The sequence below is a fragment of the Urocitellus parryii genome, chromosome 1, assembly GCF_045843805.1.
Source record: "Urocitellus parryii isolate mUroPar1 chromosome 1, mUroPar1.hap1, whole genome shotgun sequence".
Taxonomy (NCBI): domain Eukaryota; kingdom Metazoa; phylum Chordata; class Mammalia; order Rodentia; family Sciuridae; genus Urocitellus; species Urocitellus parryii.
In genome coordinates, this window is record NC_135531.1 from 42,158,172 (window position 1) to 42,178,644 (window position 20,473).

General features: G+C 40.8%; 1 protein-coding gene across 1 annotated transcript in view; it reads right to left on the bottom strand.

The window, feature by feature from the left end:
• Arl15 (ARF like GTPase 15) overlaps window positions 1–16,392 on the bottom strand; it is a 388,677-nt gene extending 372,285 nt beyond the window's left edge. The window contains exon 1 of the mRNA XM_026385967.2: window positions 16,278–16,392. Coding sequence (XP_026241752.1) covers window positions 16,278–16,325 — 48 coding nt within the window. The 5' untranslated portion in view covers window positions 16,326–16,392. The remainder of the gene's footprint in view (window positions 1–16,277) is intronic.
• Window positions 16,393–20,473: the final 4,081 nt, after the last annotated feature.

Consider the following 20,473-nt stretch of genomic DNA (forward strand, 5'->3'; position numbering starts at 1 on the left):
AATCCAATAATCACAAGTAGTTTTCTACATCTAGCACAGTGACTTGAAAAAAAGCATCAGTTGCGTTCAGGAAACTGAAGAACAGCAACATTATCCCATAAATCAGCCCAGTGCTCTCTCCCCTGCAACAGACTGCCTCTCAGGAAACATTCATAAAGGAAGAAGGGATAAAAGAGCAGGCTAATAAATTACATGCTAGGGGAAGAAGTCCTCAAAAGCAGAAACCTGATTTTTAAACCATCTGATTCCAACAAAAGAGGAGCTGAGAGTTCCAATCATAATTCTAGAGCAGGACCTCAGAAAACTTGCCTACTCAGGTGAAAGTGAGCCAAACTTACATAACAGCTGTAAGCAGAACAGGCCTGAGGACCAATGTGGGCCACCGTATGCCACGCCAGGACCTTTCACCCCTGTAAATCAGAAATAGCTGCCACTTGAAACACCAACAAGCAGCTGCAATATCTTTAACCCAGTAACTCTGCACTATGCTTATGAGGTGGAAGCAGAAATATTTTTGAAAGGCTGGTATGGAAAAATGAGCATAATGGGAATGGAATCTTTTTGTTAACAACAGTAACCTAAGTCCTTGTTTTATACACTAAGTCTCATATCAATAGTAGCACTTTTCTAGTACTTACAGCACTAGGCTTTCTTTTAAATCAATCTCTCTCTCTCTCTCTCTCTCTCTCTCTCTCTCTCTCACACACACACACACACACACACACACACACACACACACACACACGAGCATCATTTAACCAGGGAGATACATTCTGAGATATGCATACTTGGGTGATTTTATCATTTTGTGAACATCACACAATTATTTACACAAATTGACAGCTATGACCTCACTGGGCCATATAACCTTATTATTACATATGAAGTTCATCAAAGACTAAAACATTATTACTCTACTAAGAGGCCTGCAACCCAGCCAGGCGCGTGACAGTGTGCTTTATCCTGTAACAGGCAGGAACAAAGGACTGAGGCAGGGTCACAGCTAACCCTTTAGACACTCCTGTGCCCATTCATAAAGGAAGCCTTGGCAAGCTGGGTAGGGGCTGGATTTCAGCCCTGATTGCCCCATGGCCAGGCATCTCTGTGCGGTGCCTCAAAGGCATAAGTGTCTAAGGCTGCCCCAGAGGCATCCCTGAAGGAGCCTCAGGTCAGCTTTTGTAGTTAAAGACAAGAAGAGGAGAAAGTTTTAAAAAGAGAGGAAAATTACTTCTTCTATACTGTGCTCACTGATCATTTTAATTAGCTAGAAGTCAGGATCACACAAGCCATTTTAGATTACTCAGAGGCATTCAGATTATTATACAATTGCTCCAGAGAAGAGGCTAACTTCATAGGCTACTCTAACAAAGCAGCCCCAACAGGCTGCCCACAAGGAAACAGTGCGCCAGCACACGCCTTTGACCAGCTTTCAGGCCAGTAGAAAGGCCTCAGCCTGGGTCTCCATCATCTTCCAGACTCAGTGTTCACACCACCATCTCTCTGCCCTGGGAGCCTGGTCAGCAGAGACTCAAACCCAAGGAGACCTCTAAAGAGATCAGGCTGTGTGGCAGAACCAGGCAGCAACCGAGTCTCTTGAGAGACCCTACACTTCTCTGGGCCTCTTCTCCCACAAGCCAAGCTCACCTGGTCCTCACCCTCCCAAGCCTTTCCATGGAGCCACACAAGTGCTGGTACATTCCTGTGCAGGAAGGCCTTTCTCACCAGATTTCTGGGCTTCAAATGGCATCTCTGCTATTTACTAACTTAATTTCCTTAAACAAGTTTCTTAATCTTTCTGTATCTCAGGTTTGACACTGGGGGGAAAACAGAGAACATACTAGTATCCACACACACACCTCATGGGGTCATTGTGATGATCAAATAAGGAAGGCCCTTAGAAAGCATCTGCCACAGAAACACTGGTAAGTGTTTTCTGCTATGACAGCGAGCAAGAAGAGGTACCAGAGAAAGAGGTTCCAGGCACTATTCTAAGAATCCATGTATTATATTGTTAAAACAAGCCCTTTTCCTATCCCCACTCAACAGATGAAAAGAAGAGAGACCCTTAGAAGTAACCTGCCAAAGTTACACATAACGGTAGCACCAAGCAGTTCACCCCAAAGCCTACAGCACTCAATCAGGAACAAACTCCTCTATACCCACAAAAAGTCTGTTAAATGTGCTCTCTACCTGTGCCTAACTCAATCCCTCAAGACCACCTGGGACTACTCCTCACTCTTCTTCCACTCCTAGGCTAACCTCCTCTCTGTTTTGTTTGGGGACTGAACCCAGATCCTCATACATGCTACACAAATGCTCCAATTCTTGGCCTCAACCCCAACCCTCTACTCTTTTGAAGACTCAGGAAAATGTACTCTATCCAGTGTCCTCTGCTGCCCCTTGTTTATGATGTCCACTGGCAGACCTTGCCTTGTTCACTATATTTCTGATACCTGGTCAGTCTTTCACTCCAACCCAAGCCCAGCCATGGTCTTGGTGACCTCACTATCCATGAGGATGATCATGGCTGTATTTTTTCTCCCATCTTCTGACTTGCCCATCTTTTACTTGCTGCCTGCCATACCCTGGAGTCTCCTCTCGGGGAACTGGGTCTACTCCTGCAATCTTAAATTCCGATTGTCTGACCACACGGGAACTTCTCTCCTCGTGTTTTCTGACAGGTGCTCCTGACACTTACTGTGCGGTCTCATCAGAACCGTGGGTCCCTTGCATCCTCTACTTTCTATTTGCTCCCCCTTCCTTTCCATTATCCCAGATCTCACTATCACTTCAACCATTTTCTTACCAGTGTCCTTAAGTCCTTGACCCCACTGTCTGCCCATCAAGTCATCTTAGAAAAACCATAGCCTTCTTGAAACTACATCTAGATAGTTACAAGGGTTGGAAGAAAATAAAATCTCAACCACTCAGATCTGTGTCACTGTTCAGTTGCAACGACTTTAACAGCACACACAGCAACCAGCCCTACTTTTTCCCTGGTCATCCCTCACCCTCCTTCTTCACTGCAGCCTTTTCCACCTTACTCAGCTCAATCCCTCCTTCTCCTATATTTCAGTCACACTTAAGAAGACCTCACCTTCATCCACATTCAACCATCTCTAATTCCATTTCAAGAGGAAGCCACCACCAATCTTCCTGCCCCTCTAGTTCCCGCCGTCTTCCTTCTATTCCATGGTGAAATGTCTTCCAAGAATGGCAGCAGTAGTGCTTCACCACTCCCACTCCTCAACCTGCACCCCCAGACCCTCCACCCAAGGTCAAGGTCACCACTGATGAGAACCCAGTGGTCATTTTCACAATTATCTGCCATGATCTCTGGGCAATATTGAACAAAATGAGCCACTTCCTCCTTCCAGAAAGAATCCATGTCCTCAGCCTGCTTGACCCTACACTCTCCTAGTTTTCTTCTAACCTTTCAGTTCTTTCTCCCATAGTCCTTTTTGAGGTTGGTGATACCATAAAAACTCCTGTACCTACTATGTGCTAGTAGCGACTGAGGCTCTGGGTCTCCTCAGGGTTCTTCATTCCTACACTGCACGACCAACACTCACATGTGGGTTATCTTCTGGTGTGGCCTGAATGGTCTGAAGAAAGTGAGCTCAGACATTAACCAGCTCCAAGTTCAAATTTTGGCTCTTTCACATCTTGGGCATAAAAGTCTATTTTCTAATCTCTAAAATGATAATGTAAATGTAAATGAATAAGGTATGAAAAAGTACTTAGCACTGTTTCTCAAGTGATGATAATATAGTATGGTACAGTATATAGCAAGTAACAATAAAAGTTAGGTATAATTTTTAACTACATCTACAACCCTTATCTGTTTTCATCTACTTACTTAAAAATCTCAGCTTGATTTGATACAAGCAGCTCAAATTCAGCCAACTCCAAAATCCAATGCCTGACTTTTCCTCCCAACCTGCCATTCCTTTAGGTGTTACCTGTTATAGTGTGTGACCCCATTAGCCACCTCCACACTTGGAGTGCTTTGAAAACATACCCACAAATTCTTCAACCCTCCTCCCACCAAGAGATGTCAGTTTCCTGCCTTTGAACCTGAGCATGCCTTTGTGACGGTCATGATGAAGAGAACACAGCAGAAGGGATATGCACCTCCACTAGAGTTAGAAAAGACCAGGCAGTTCCTACCCAATTTCCTTGGTATATTTCTCGACAAACCTTCAGCCTCGAAAGAAGAAGTCCAGCTACCCTGAAGCCATCACACAGAAAAACCACACAGAGGTGCCCCAGGAGTCTACTTGTCCAGTGCCCATGTGTTGCAAAGTTCCTCCCAGGTGCCAGACGTGTGAAGAAAATGTGCCTAGATACCATCTAAGTATAACTTCTTGAGAGATCTTGGGCAAGAACTGCCTAGTTGACCCTGTCAACCTCCAGATTTATGTGTAAAATTAATTTCTGTTATTGTGTTAAGCCACTGTTTTGAGGTCATTTGTTACTTAGTAACAGATAATCAGAACAATGTTCAACTCCCAACCCTGGGAATTGTCCCGAAGATCACTTCTGTTCTCATATTCCATATCCAATTACAAAATTCTGATGATTTTTAAGTATTACTAAATCCATCCACTTTTCTACATCCTTCCTGCCCTTACCAGGCTGTGAAGCCTATCATCTCATTCTTCATCAGGACGTCATCCTAAACAGCCTTAATGCAGTGGCCCATCCTTTCTGATCTTTTTCTACATGGTGCCCAGATCTGACCACGTCACTCCAGGCTAACTTTTAAGGTTTCCATGATGTGACCTTAGCTGGGCTCTGCAGCCTCATGTCTAGCCACTGTTCCAAACCCCACCACAGTCATACAGAGCCCTTGAAGTCATGAGATTACTTACCTCCAAGTTTCTGCACATCTGCTCCCTGCTGGCTGAGGCCCTGCCTGTCACTGGGCCAACTCTTCTCAACTTCAAGGATGCAGATCTGAAAAAATGCTCCTTAGCCCTCAAGTGTAGGTTAAGTTCCCCTTTCATGTGCTGCCTTAGTAGTCTGTATTTCTCTCTAGATATACTGTGCTATTCCAAACTTTGAATGCTTCTTTTTCATTGTACAAGAGTACAAAAGTAACTTGAGGATCGATCAGGGTCTTATTCACTTGTATATCCCTAGTGCCAGGACAGCACCAGAACACAAACACTTATTTTTTAAAAAATAGTTGAGTAATAAATGATAAATTATATAAAGGCAATGTTATAAATAATTTAAACCACAGAATTAAGAAAGAGAATGAAGCCAAAAATACCAAAAAGAATATAAAATGAGAAATTTTTTAAATAAGAGTTTTGATATTTTCTAACTAATCTCATCATTTTTTAATGTTTTTAGTTGTCAATAGACATTTATTTATATGCAGTGCTGAAAATTGAATCCGGTGCTTCACACATGCTAGGCAAGTGCTCTGCCACTGTGCTACAACCTCAGCCCCTAATCCCATCATTTTCATACATGAAGAAACCAGTGTGAGGGACATTTACTGGTTTGCCCATTTTCCACACACAAAACCAGGAAAAGAATCAGGTCAACTGTCTCCCAAAGTACCTCTGCTGGATATCAGAAATTTCAAATGAGTCATACAACTGAATAATATAACAGGCTTATTTCAAAATAAGCCAATAACTTCTCCAACTTTTTTCAAAAGTTGTCTTATAATTCTCTTTTACTATTTTGTCCTCATGCCTGGACATGTGGAAATAGCTCTGAGCAACTTCAAATCTCTTTGGTATACATACCTATCAGAATGGCTAAATAAAATGATTGACAATATGAAGTACTGGTAAGGATATGGAATACCTGGGAGTCTCTAACTCTAGTGGTGAGAGTTCTATTGGTACAACCACTTTGGGAAAATGTTTAGCAGTGTTTAGTGAACCTAAATGTACATACACCCACGACCCTGAAATTCCACTCCTGGTATGTATTCAGAAATGATTGCTTATTTCCACTGAAACACATATAAGAATGTTTGTAGCAGCTTTATTCCAAATATACAAAAACTGGAAACAATCTAAATGCCATGGTATATTCAAACAATATTAAATTGCAACAAAAAAGAACTACTAATTCATGCAACAAAATGAATGAATCCTATAGGCAGATTGAATGAATGAAAAGAAATCACACAAAAAAAGAATTTATATAATACTTTGTTTATTATATATATATTATACATATTTTATATATAAATATATGTGCATATATATAACATCTATGTATGTGTTTGTATAAAAATAAAAGTCCACTTTTATGAAGTTTCAAAATCAGCAAAACTAATCCGTGGTGATATTGCCTGAGATGGGACACAGGGTGGCCTCTGGAGCAATGGATCTCTTTTACATCTACGTTTGGGCGTGGTTACAAGATACAGGCACATAAGACTTCTACAGTTTACTGATTTTTCCATGTTGCCATGGACTAACTTTGAGAAACACTTTATATCACACAGATAACAGGTGGAATACTTGGGACAGGAGTTCAAACAGTTCTTTCTCCTAATCTGTCACAATAAAAATATGTACAGATTAAGGCCACAGCCATGTCACCAACCCTTCTAACAACTGAAATAGTAAGGACTGATGACTCCACTCTCCCCACCCTTAGTTTCCTCAACCATAAAACTGAAATAATAATAGGTCCTACACCTCTCACAGGGTTGTTGAAAGGACAAACCAAGAGGTGAATGTCTGTTAAGCACTTCCCACAGAATAAAGTGAAAAGTAAATTTTCAATAAATATTAATTAGCCTCTCTATCATCAACTTTATGACATAACTACATCTTAACAAACAGTGGCTGATAATGTCCAGGCACCATTCTAAGTGCATTACAAATATTAACTAATGTAATCAATATCAAGAGCTTTAAAATGAAAGTATTTTTTCCTGACCCAACAAATCTACTTCTGGAACTTAATCGTATGCAGACAACAACCATTCTTTTAGGGATTCACCATGTACAGTCACATGTTAAAAGCTGTACAATAAAGAAACCTGTTTTACTTTGACACAGTTGAAAACTATGTACAGATTTTTTTAAGTCTGACAATATTTATATACAATGTTCAAAGCAGCATTACTTACAACAGCCAAAATTAGAGCAAACAGAATATTCAAGGAAAAAGTGGATAACTACAGTTTACCAGTAGGATATTAAAAAAATCACATTGCAGGAGAGAAATTAAAATACAAAAGCTCATAAGTGCAAAATGTAGAGTCATAATACAATATTATGACATCAGGTTGATTTTCTATATGTAGAAAAGTAGACTATATACGGACTATAGGACAACATAATAAAACAAATGTTAACTGTTCATCTGTGGGTTGTTGGATTACAGATATTTTATTCACTGTAGTTTGTTGTACTTTCCAAATTTCCTTCGATAAGCTTTTACTTTAATAATAAACATGTTATCAAGATAATCTCAGTCCTTACATGGTCAAGGAAAAATATGGATATATTCATTCCAGATGTTATTAGAAAGTTACTTATAAACTGTAAAACAGATGAGTCATAATAAAAGCTAACCTATACATAGTAAAATTCCACTAAGTAGCATATGATTCACATGGAATGCTAAAAGCTAGTAAACACACCTCAAAATTAACACATTATATTCTTTGAGCTTCTCACAAAATCCAGATAACAAAAAAGTGGCAGAATCAAACCAGAAAGATGAAACAAATATCTACTGATCTACATGAAGGAATATTTGTTAATCTCAACATTACCAGGGAAAAAAGTAAGTTTCAAAAAGATAAAGGCAGTATGTTGCAATGTCTGTAAAATTTATAACACATAAAAACTACTACAAGCCGGGCGTGGTGGTGCATGCTTGTAATCCCAGCAGCTCTGGAGGTTGAGGCAGGAGGATATTGAGTTCAAAGCCAGCCTCATCAAAAGTGAGGCACTAAGCAACTCAGTGTTACCTGACTCTAAATAAAATACAAAATAAGGCTGGGATGTGGCTCAGTGATCAAGTGCCTGAGTTCAATGCCCAATATCCCTTCACCCCACTCCCCCCCCAAAAAACACCACCACATATAGTTTATGCATGCATACACACATATCATAAAAATGTAAAAGCATACAAGAGAATGATACCCACTAACTTAAAGAAGGGTATCAACATCAAGAGAGGCAGGGGAGGAAGCAGGAGGCTTTAGCTGTGGCCTTGAAATTCCTTTTTTAAAAAGCACCAGAGTATTGATGTTAAAAATGGCAAAGCATTAACATCTGTGGAATCAGGGGATACTCAAAAGTACTGTACTTTTTCTGAATGTTTGCAGTAACTCATAACTAAAAATAAAACTTCGAAAAAGCCTTATTATGTTTTGGCTCCTAACTCCATATTTAGAGTGATTCAGAACAGGTGCAGGCCTTCTGTGCCTCTTCTGTGGTCCTGAAATCACTCCTGGTTGTTGTGCCTTTCCCCGAGAATAAAAGGAGCAGCTATCCAGTAGGGAAAAAGAATCCCTCTCTCTGTGAGACATAGACACAATTAGTAGACATCCTTAGCCAGAGGGAAGCAGTTTACAGGTCAGAACAGATCCCTGCAAACTGAGGTACAATGACTTAAGTGAATAAATGAGATTGTCCTGAAAACCCAACTTTCAATATTATCATCAAAATACCATGAAAACCATGTAGGTACATTGGGCTGTGAGCAAAAGAGCAGAATGCTAACATTTATGCAAAAAGTCAAGGAGAGAGTGGGTGACAGCACAATCAGAGCAAACTCTCACCTTCAGACACAAGCCCACGCAAATCCCCAGCAGAAACTGCACTAAGTTCCCAAAGGGCCTTTCCAAGGAATCAGGTGACAGCAGTAATCAAGTGACCTGTCAACTTCGAGCACTGTACCTATAACTCATTCAGCTCCTCTCACAATTATTTTTACAAGGTACGTCACACCTAACAATGCTCACAAGCATGGGCTTGAAATCAGGAAAGCTGGGCTCGTAACCTAGCCTTGACCTTCCACTGGTTACAGGACCGTGGTAGACACTCAATCTTTCAGGGACTCAAGATCACTGTTTTCTAACTTGCTAAGTCTTTTGTAAATCAGTAACACTTGGTTAGCAGGACTGTTGGAAGGATTAAATTGTCGGAAGGTGAAGTAAATAAAATGCTCTCCACTGTACCTGGTACAGTCCCCCTCTACCAGGCACCAGCCTGGAGTCCACAAAAAATGGTGATTGAGATGGTCAGGAAACCAGCACCGATGCAGGTTACAGACTCAGGTGCCAGCCAAGTCTGTACTTTAGCTCTAGAAATCAGGACCAACTATGTACATTGTAGGGACCTGAACAAAATGAAAACACAAAATACCTTGGTCAAAAATAAAGAATTCTGGGCGGAGTTGTAGCTCGGTGGTAAAGCACTTGCCTCACAAGTGTAAGGCACTGGATTCAAGCCTAGCACCACATAAAAACAATAAAATAAATGAAAAAGGCATTGATCCATACACAACAAAAAAATAAATTTAAAAAAATAAAGAATTTTGAAAAAATAAAAGTAAAAAAATAAAGAATTTTGACATGGTGACTAAAGAGGCTTAAACCAAGCACAAGGCTCTGGTGAGCCCTGTGATTCTACGCTGTAAAGTCAGTCCTGCTACAAGTAAATGTACCCAGATACTTGCAGACACTCATAAGAAATGAGGTTCAACCAGAGCTGGGCTGTTTAGACTCATCCAAACACCTGAAGCATTTGAGGTGATACCACAGCATAACTACAGGGGGCTACAGCCTCCAAAATAAGAAGCCATTGGCTATGGGTTGACTATGGCCTGGCCCCTCTGAATTCAAAGAGAAGTTTAATACCCAAAGTCTTTTATGAATGGATTAAAAGGATGGAAACTTACTCCAATCATGGTATTTACAGGTAGGGTTTTGGGGAAGTGATTAGGATTAAATAAGGTCGCTAGGGTGTAGCCAGCATAATTAAATCCTGGTGATTTTATGAGAAGACCTTACTGACACAGGCAAGCATGATCTCTCTTGCCATGTGATGCCCTGCAACATTGCAGGATTCTGTCAATAGAAAGGCCATCAGTAGAAGAGGCCCCTTGATCTTGCACCTTCAGAAAAATGAACCAAAACAAACATCTTTTCTTCATAAAATACCCTGCCTCACATATGTCATAGTAGTGAAAGGCTAATGTGCCATCCTTAATTCAATTTGTAGGAAATATCAGGGGAAACTCCCTGATACTTGTTATCTACAATGCAGTCATCAAACCTAAGTCCGCCTTCTCTCTAATGGTAACTTGGCAGAACTGAGTCCTTGAGAAGGAGGGAGCATCAGCCAGCCTGCTTAAGGCCCCCACTTTGATGTGGCAGTGGCCAAGGGGCACTTTTTAGTACCCATTTACTTAAGCATAGGGGAGTTGACCCTTGGTACTCAGAGGGAGCAAATTTTTGGACACCCACCCTCTGCCCCAGCAAGGAAATCAAAACTCACAGATGCTCAAGTCTCTAAAGGGGCATAGTATTGCATAACCTAGGACATCCTGCCATAACTTGAAAGCATTCCTATGTTACCTATACCTAACCCAATGCAAGTGTTATATAAATAGTCATTGCATATGTTAGAGAATAATGAATCAAAAAGTCTACACATGGTCAGAACAGATACAAATTTTTTCAAATATTTCTGATTAATGGTTGGTTGAAACCATGGATGCAGAACCCTGGTATACAGAGGGACAACTATACTCACATGAAACATGTCATAAAAATTTCAAGTGCATTCCAACAGCTCTAATACCAAGCTGCCCGAGCCCCTGCCCAGGCTAAAAGAGAACAGCTTCCACATAGAGGGCAGTGAAGAGGGCAGGCCCTAGAGCCACAGTGCCAACTCCCCTACCTCCTACCTAGCTGTATGAACTTGAGGAAATTATACAGCATTCTTTAGTCTTAACTTAGTGCCACTGCATGTGAAAATCACAATGTTATCTTCTTACAATAAATGCTCAATGAATGTTTACTGAGTTTACCCTCTTTATTAAATCTATTTTTCATTACTATAATGAAATACCCGAGGCAAACTAACTTTATAAAGAAGTTTATTTATCTCAAAGTTCAGGAAATTCAAGGGCATGACAGCAACATCAGCTGGGCTATGGTGAGAGCCTCATAGTGGATGGCAAGAGTATGTGGAGAAACCATCACATCCCAAAAAAACTAGGAAAGACAGGGAGGCTGAGGTCCCAACATCCCCTCTGAAGTCATACATCCAATTGACCTAAGAGCCTCCAATAGGCCCTGCCTCTTTCAAGTCCCACCTCTCCACATTACCACAGCAAGGCACCAAATTATAATACATAAACTTAACCCTTCCTCTTCCCCTTCCCTGTCCATATGCCAACCGGCATGTGGCTGGGTATCCTTCAGAATGTAAGCTCCTAGAGGACACAAGTCAGTCCCTGTGTGTCCCCTCCTCAGTCTCATACTATACTACTGGAGCAATGGAAGCTCAGGAGCCAGACTTAATAACTTTGTAGTAAAGTTCCCACCTAATCTCAAACACCTAATAGCATGGATTTTCTTAAAACTTCTGTGTGGTTCACAGGTGGTAGGTCTTTGTTTATCACATTCATATCTTATAAGTTACTAATAAAGGAAGAATAATGTGACTTGCACAATCCAGTTGATGTTAAGACTAAAAAATGTTTGACCTATATTACTTTTTTATTTTGTTGTTGATATTGTTGATGGACCTTTATTTTACTTATTGATATGTGGTGCTGAGAATCGAACTCAATGCCTCACACATGCTAGCAAGTTCTCTACCACTGAGCCACACCCCAGTCCAGACCTATATTACTTTACAGTCAGTCATAATAAATACAATTTTTTAATGTTCACAGTCACTCGAGTTAAAAACAGCACACTTTATCAATAAAGAACTTCAGTTCATAGGTAACTGAACATCACATAAAATCACAAATGTGCCCTCAATCCTTTTTTCAAGTGGGCCCCTTTAAACCGTCTTAGCTAGTACCTATGGACTCTGCCCTTTGTAGCATATCATGAGTTTCTGTCTTGGTTGGTTGCTTAACTGGTTTTTATCCTGTCTACAGTGATGGATTTATGATGATCCACCCAAGTCTCTTACCAGATCTTCCCCACTGACACACAAATTTTTATCATGGCAAATACAAGCTGTGACAAAGAAACGAGGCCAACTTCACCAGTCAATACAAAGATGAAATCTCATTAAATTAACCACAGTAAATCCCAAAAACAATATGCAGATGCAATGAACATTAACTGACTTAGCAGCCCAGATTAATCAAGCGTTTTTACTTGTCACAATTGCAAGTTTTATTTCACATTATAGTTTGCAATAAAAAAAGAAATACATGAGAGAAACAAATTAGAAAGCAAAGAAGCACATCAAAAGTCGCCTCTTTCCTTATATGCCTTCTTCATCCTGTCCAGCCAAATGGTCCCCAAGAGTCACATACCTAACAGTCCTGCCACCAAAGGGAACATCAAAACTCACCCCTTATGACTTTCAGGATCATGCACAAAATAAGTTCCATAAATATTTGTTGACTGTGTTCGTGAGAATATCAGAATGTGGATTTTATTTTATAGGTATTAAATAATCCTCAAAGATTTTTGTGACTTCCTGCATGCTGATTACCACTCCCAATTTTTCCATATATTGAGACTAATCTAAAAGGCAATTCAATACTTATCACTAGGTAGTCATTCCACAAGAATTGTGATATCAGTAACACAATCACAATAATCACAATACACTAACACTTTACATTTGCAAAGCAATGGGCTGGTTTTTGATAACATTTTCTCCATTATCCCATTTAATCATCCCTGGCTCTATATGGAACATAACCAATTTTATTGTTGCTGTTTTGAGGGCACTATGGGGAAAAGGGTCAAATCCCAGTCAACATATGAGTCAAGACAAAAAGAAAACTTTGGACTGGGAGAATCTAGAAGTTCAGGTCCAACCTCCCCCCAAAATCTGGTAAATGTTTTTGTGCTTCTCCATCCAAAAAGCTCTGCTCATTGTCTTACACCTGTCCAAATGGAGGCAGAGAGAGTGCAAGAGAAAGAGAGACAGAGATGCTGGTACTGCCTGCTGGGACAAAGGCCAAATTTTTACCCAACGACATGACAGGTGTGAACATGGCCTGTAAACTCCAACTAGGAAAAGCGGGAAAGGCATGTGGCCTCCTAGGAAGAGGCCTGTGCCAGCGGGAAAACAGATTTTTATGCTTAAATTGCCAACCCAAGACTTACAAAGTGTATCTTGATAAAGGTAAGTGTAAAGGATACATTCTGCATTCCCCAGAACAACATACCTAATCCAAACAAGATAATATCTTGTCTCTGTTTAGAAGCAGATGAGGAAAGTAGAACTGCCCCTCCCATCTCACACTCATTCCATTCAACAAATAAATATCAGCTCTAACTACATGCCAGGCATTGCACCAGCTGATACATATAATTATTTAGGATTTGCAAGTTACCACTATTTCCCTTAAGTCAATAAAACCTCATCTTAAATGTTATGGTTCTGTCAACTGACCTTGACCGTCATCTCTGAAAACCTTTAAGAAATCAACAGCAACCTCTAAGATCAGAGAGATCCTTCATTTGTTTTACTAACTCAATCCTATTAAAAGCTGCTAAAAATAGTACCTCTACCTTTCTCTTCCTTTCCACTCTCCTCCAAATAAGAAAGGTTAAGTGATGACACCCTGCCCAAACAAAAATGGACAATACACACACAGCACTCCCCAAAGCAACAAGAAAATGGAATACTGGTTAAAGAGAAAAGACATACACCATCCTACCTGTCAGATGCATGGTAAGGGCACTTACTCTAGTCCACTCAGTAAAACATGGAGTCCACCTTGGAATGAAAGAACTTTTTTTTTTTTTTCCTGGAAGTAAAAGAACCTGGAATTGATTTACTTTACAAATAAGATCCCAAATGCAGTCAAAGAAATAGAGTTTTATTTTTCAGAAATAGGGCTTTTAATGAACACCATACAAAATTATGCATAAGCAGGAAGGAGTGATATGCAACATCATTCTCTCTGAAAGTTGACAAGCAAAAAAGTAAACAACAATAAAACCACCTCAGGAGGGCTGGTTTTTGTTGTAAGATTTTTGGTTTTGTTGTTATTGTTTTGTTTTTGTTTTATTTTGCACCTCCGATTCACTTACTGGTGAAGGATTTTCTTAAATTTTTTTTCAGGGAATGCCTGGCACACTCATAAAAACTGAACTATTTCCTTTATTTCCTTTAATATTTCTTCTCACTTCTAAAGAGCAGTTGATTTTCCTGGGACTGTTTCACTGCCCCTGTTTATTTTTGAAAGCAGGTGAAAGTGACAAAATAAATTTTTAAATGAAAGCAAAACTAGGGTGGCACCACAGGTAAAATACATCAAGTCAAAATTGGAGCCATTGATTTGGACACAAAGTTTTAGTAAACTGGCAAAGAATTAATCCACTTTTAGGCTAATTTCACCCACAAATATTCATCCACTTTCCCTCAGACCAAGTCTAGTTGGAGGTTTACTTGAGTAACCAGACTTTTCAACACAGTTTTCACTAAATGCTTGTTAGGCTTGGCACCTTAAAGACAGCTCTGTGATGCAATTTGTAAATTCAAAACACATTCGGTAAATAAAATGATCAGAACCACCTGAATCCCTTTTAGCACTAATTATTCAAAATTATTTGTCAGTAGTATAGATAATATCACCCTTTCCTATTTGGTAATTATCCTCAACAAAGTTTGACTTTTATTTGGGCATACTGCAAGGAATAATCATAGTACAGTTTAAGACAAGCTGCAAATTAATCATTTAACCAGAAAATAATTGTGTAGGTTGCATTTGGCAATCTCTTAACCATTAGGGCACCTTGTATTTTAAAAGAATGTTCATAATCAGATAACCCACTTAGCCAGTTATGGTTGATAACATCCCTTTATCACCAAGGTAGTGGAAGTTACTACCATCAATAAATGAACCACAGAACAGAATTTAAACTCAGAACTTTTTTACTCAGCTCCATTCACAAGGTCATGCCTTAGCTGCAGTCACCATCCTTCCCCACAAGTTCATCAAGCTATGCAGCTTGAGGAGAAACACTAGAAGAAAAAAAAAAAAAAGCCCAAATACACAGATAAGTAGGAAACAGCCCTTGCCCAGCATTTCTTGATCACAAAAGCATTCAGTCTTTCTCAGTACACCCTTAAGTGTAATTCCTAGAAGGCACTGGCAGGCAAATCTCTGCCAGGTCAATCTGCAGTAGAAAACCGAGAGTGCTTGTGTCCAGCAAAATGACAGGAGGGTCAATGTTTCTAAAGTCTACTTCAGCTGGCAGGGCAATAGCGGTTCCGTCTATCACCTAAACACAGTAATTGTAAAGGATCGAACACAGCTCATGTAAATGAGAATCCACTTGACCACAAACGGGCAGCTCTGGGGAAATATAATTTCTGGTACAAAACCCGGTGCTTGCATAATTCCACAAACACACACACACGAGTCAATTTTTACCATAACGTTCAGTCTCCACATCTGGCTGACACTTCCCACCTAAACTTCTCAAGTCTGGCCTAAAAGGCAGCTGGGTTTCAATCCGTGCACTGGGAAACCGGCTTGCACCACCGGACCCATGCGGCAATGCCCCTACCCAATCCTGCTCTAGCCAGGTTGCAATGTAGTTTACTCCTGACTACTTTATGGTAATGTGTATTTAAAATCCCGCCGCGACCGAGGTCATTGCTTTAGAGATCTAATAGCAACCAAATGACCGGAGCTGCCGGGCACTTAGTGAGCCATTCTGGTTATGGCTCTTTAATAGCACCTGGAGTTCTGCAAAGGGAGAGCGGAAAACTCCAGCTTCCCCCGAAAGTCCGCCAAGGGGAGCGCAGAGCGAAGCTAGGAAACCGACCGATGGTAAAGGACGCCCCACCGCCGTCACGGCCCCATCGCTCAGGCAGCCCCGTGCGACCCTAGCCCAGCAGCCCCACTAGACCCCGCCACACCTTTACCTGTCAGCCCCACCACCCAACCTCCTGGCTGCGGTCCCTCCAAGTCCCAGCTTCAGAGCCGGCTGCGGGGAAAAGAACCCCAAAGGCATCCCATCCCAAAGAAAGAAAGCAAAAAGGCTGCTCCTATAGGCGAGGAGCCATCGGACACTGTGCGACCCGGGAAGCGACAAGCCACCCCTGGCCCGCACCTACCAGATAATCCATGTACAGAAACGCCTCAGTTATCCGGAGATCAGACATCCGGCAGCCTAAAGCATCCGGAACGGCTCGGAACCCGGAAAAAAAAGCAGCGTCTCTGGCTGCAAGCGAGCAGCTCCTGAAAAAGCCAGCAACAGCGAAAATATCCGAGAGCGGCCGAGAAGCCGAAGATTACACAAGGGGCGCGGCGATTGGCCGGGAGGGCGGGCACAAAGAAAGGAGAGCGCTCATTGGCTGCGGCGCCTATAAAAGGCAGGCCTCTGCAGGCGACAGAAGAGAAGCGCGGGAGCGACCAGGGCGCAGGTTCCTGTGTGCTGGGGGAGGGGCAGGGGCGGGGGCGAGGGCGAGGGCGGTGCAGGCGGAAGAGCGAGACTGGAGAGCGGAAAATAGCTGCTGCGGCCGCCGCCTGAGTTCTGCGTGTCTCCACAGCCTTTCAGTTGGGGCACGCGGAGTACAGCTCCGAGCCCCAGGACTAGACAGCCTCGTGTCCCCGCCCACCTCCAGTAGGAAGCAAACGCTGTGCGTGGGAGACGTGGTTACCAGAGACTTGCTGTCTCTGCCCCCAAGTGCTTTTCTAAGATCTCTGTGGCCTCCAGACTGCACCACCAGCGTAACGTTTAGAAGGGTGCTCTCTGAACAGGCACCTTAAACACTATCTGGGGTCAGAAAGAGTCTCCATACAATAATCTGATGAAACTGCTAAGGCAGGCAATTGCAGCCTGTTGTCCCTGCGGATCCGCACAGCCCCCCCCCCCCGCCCCCGCGCAGCCCAGGATAACCCAGTTGCAATGCCAAGGGAAACCCTGGAGAAATCGCTTTCCTTGGGAAAGTGTGGTCCCCAAACGCCCAGAAAGGAGAGGTTGATCAATTCTTTGCATGCTTTTAGTCCAGTTACATTGAGCATAAATTCAATGCCCCTGGATTAAATGAGTAATAGAATAAGCAGCTCTCTGGAAGGACCAAAGTAATACAATATTTGTGATCCTATCTCAGTTGAAGAGGCAAAATTATCTATAAGCAGAAGTACTTGAGACTTAACGGCGTTTCCTGGTAAATAGCTTGGAAATGGGTATTGGGATTTCAATGGTGCATTAACTGAAGTGGATGAAGAGCCTGAATTGAGCAAGTGAACATTTACTGCAGTATTTATAATAGCAATATTCAGAGGATTTGTTAACAGTACATTTAAAAAATAAAGCTTTATATTGCCACTGAAATTTTATTTATGAAGGTGGAAAATAGCTGTTGCAGCCGCCGCCTGGGGCTGGGGCTCAGTGGTAGAGCGCTTGCCTGGCATGTGTGCAGCACTGGGTTGGATTCTCAGCAACGCCTATAAATAAAGGTCTAAGGTCTATCAACAACTAAAACAAAAGTTTATGAAGTTTCATGATACGTTTAATAGACTATTCTTCCCTAAGTTGTTATAAATCAAACAAATGAACAAAAAAAAAGTAGGTGGAAATAGTTACTTTATGTTGTTTTTTTTTCTGGATAGTAAGATTTGGGAGACCACGTCACAAAAAAATACATTTGTTTTTATTTTCTGCAAGGCACATTTATCTCATTAGGCTCTTGTGATTTAAATGTCCCCCAAGTCTTAGGAAAACGCAAGGTGAGGGGATTGATCCCACCTGTATTAATAATTAAAGCTTGCACAGCAAAGTTTTTCAACTGAAATATTTCTGAAGCGACTACCTGACTGTACAAATGTGTTAGGGTTGGATTTTTATCCTCACCCCACTCTAGCAATTTGACACTTTCCTTTTTGGTGTCCTGAAGTAACAAATTTCCAAACAAGTTTGCCTGGGGCTGCCAGAACAATTCTGTTACAACCATGGAATTCACTTAATCAGAAAGAGCTTGCAGTTCTTTAGACTGATTCAGGTTGGTGAACCATGTGATTTGGGGTGTACTACCTGATCTCCATAAAACTGTTTCCTCAGCTGCAAAATGAAGATTCCTTTGCCTGAGGGATTTTGAAGTAACTAATGGACTATGAATACTCATGGTTGTGCAGCCTTGACTTTGTTGATCCGATTTGTAGGCAATTGTTATGTGTAAGTAATATACTTCAGAAGAAATTTCAGTGAGTTTTTTTCCTACTCGGGGGGCTAACAAGTCATAATTGTTAAACCATGATATCCAATTTTGATTTGACTTGGCATTTCATTAATTCAAACTTGTGGGTTTAGAAGAGATTTTTATGCGATTCTGGAGGTGATAGACTTGCATAAATTTTGTCTTCGTCACAATGGTTGAAACTAATTACAAAAATTGAAAGTCTTTCAAACTAGCAAAAATAATTCAAACTGCCAAAGAACCATTTCGTTGTTATTTTGTTTTCATTCTCCATGAATAAGCATATTGCAAATAAGGTAAAGGACATGAGTTAGCAAACAGACACCTTTTGATCCATTGTCTCAGAGACAAATGATGTCTTGACTACTGCCAAGTCAGACTCTGAAGAGACCTGTCTGTTTTTAGGCAGGTGAAGATAACAACTCAGAAGCAATTGGCTTCTACCTTTAACAGCTAAGCTTAGAAGAAGACAGTCCCTGAACTGAAGGTCATTAGGCTAATAATGTTTCATGCTGCCTCTAGGAATCAGTCAATGGGCCCAAAAGCAGGAAGATGAAATAATTTAAGAAAAGTTCCCAAAGGTTGTGCCATGGTACTTCCTTTATTCCATATCATTTGCACATTGATCATGACTGTCATCTATGAAAACTTCATGTTCAGTGTGAAATGTGTTTTTTGTTTTGCGTTTTGGAAAAGTTCTTGCCAAAACAAAACAAAAAACTTGAAGCTTCAGAACTCATGGAGCACATTTTTCCAATTAGTTGTCGATCTTCTGGGATGTTAATGTGTTACTTCTGTAAAGAGGAAAGAGCTAACATGATTGTGTACACATGAACAGATTATTCACAACCCACTACATGAAGCTGCAGTTCTGGCTGATAAGGTTAGTAGCCACAAAAGTAATCACCTCAGTGTGTGCTTTTGAAAAGAGTACACAAAGGTTAGAATGCATTTTTTCAACATACCTTACTATATGCCAATTAACAAGTGGTCTTGCATAAGACATAATCTCATTAATCTAGTCCTGCCCTTGCTTTCAGTAAAAAAGAATGACTCTCTTCCAGATGTATCAGAAAGCAGGTGTAAACTCATGAGGAAAATGCATTACTGCACAGGTTGTAAGAGGCTATCTCTGTTGCTTGTCAAAAAACAAGGAGAAATTATTTTGACAGTCCATACTCTACAGTTCCATGAAGATTGCTAGCTAAGATTTGGAGGAAATTTTTTTTGTCAGTTGTAGGAAACAAAAACAAGTATGTAGTTAAAATTTGGTCTCCCAATTTCTACCATCAGGAAACAAACTGACATATTAGTGACTATTTCCTTCTTCTTTTTTGCTGTTATTGTTCATTTGCTGGACATATAACAACTTAGGGAAGAATACTGTCTTTAGTAGTTTTGTTTCATGTGTACTCACTATAAACTTCACTATATCATGAAATGGTCCATAAATGTTTAATGTATATATAAAGCTCTATTGTTCAAATGTACATTGACAGATTATCTGAAATACTAGTATTATATACATTTCGATGTTTGATTATAAAACTGTTCATAACTCATCCTAAAGTTGCTGCACAAAAGTCTCACTCTGTTCACAGAACTATGAAATCCACTCAGTCAAGAGGCAAGGCAGTGGCAGAGAAAGAACTTTATTTAATAAGCCGGCTGATGGGAAGATGGAAAGGATGCTTTTCCCTAAAGAACCATCTTGCCAGGAAGCTTATTTAGGAGGCCATTTATGTAGAAGATGGATAATCAAAGACTGGTGAGCACCTTCTTCAAGGTGAAGATTTGTGGCCAAATGACCTACATCTGATCCTAATTGCCAAGTCATGGTATGTTTTTAGTTCTCACATCTCGTGAATGAAGATCATTATTTCCTCGGGCTAAACTTATCACTTACTAGTTTGCCCACAGGTAGTTCCTGACATAGTATGTGGTGAGTAGAGTAGAGGGGTAGCTGCCCCAAGGCACAAAACTCAAGGCAATAAAAGAAAATATATTCACCTGATTATTGTGGGAGACAATGGTCAGGTGAAGTTATAGAGGGAGTCAGGCACTAGATCTGGTCTCAGTTCTAACTTCACTAGAGTAATTCCTGGAAATGA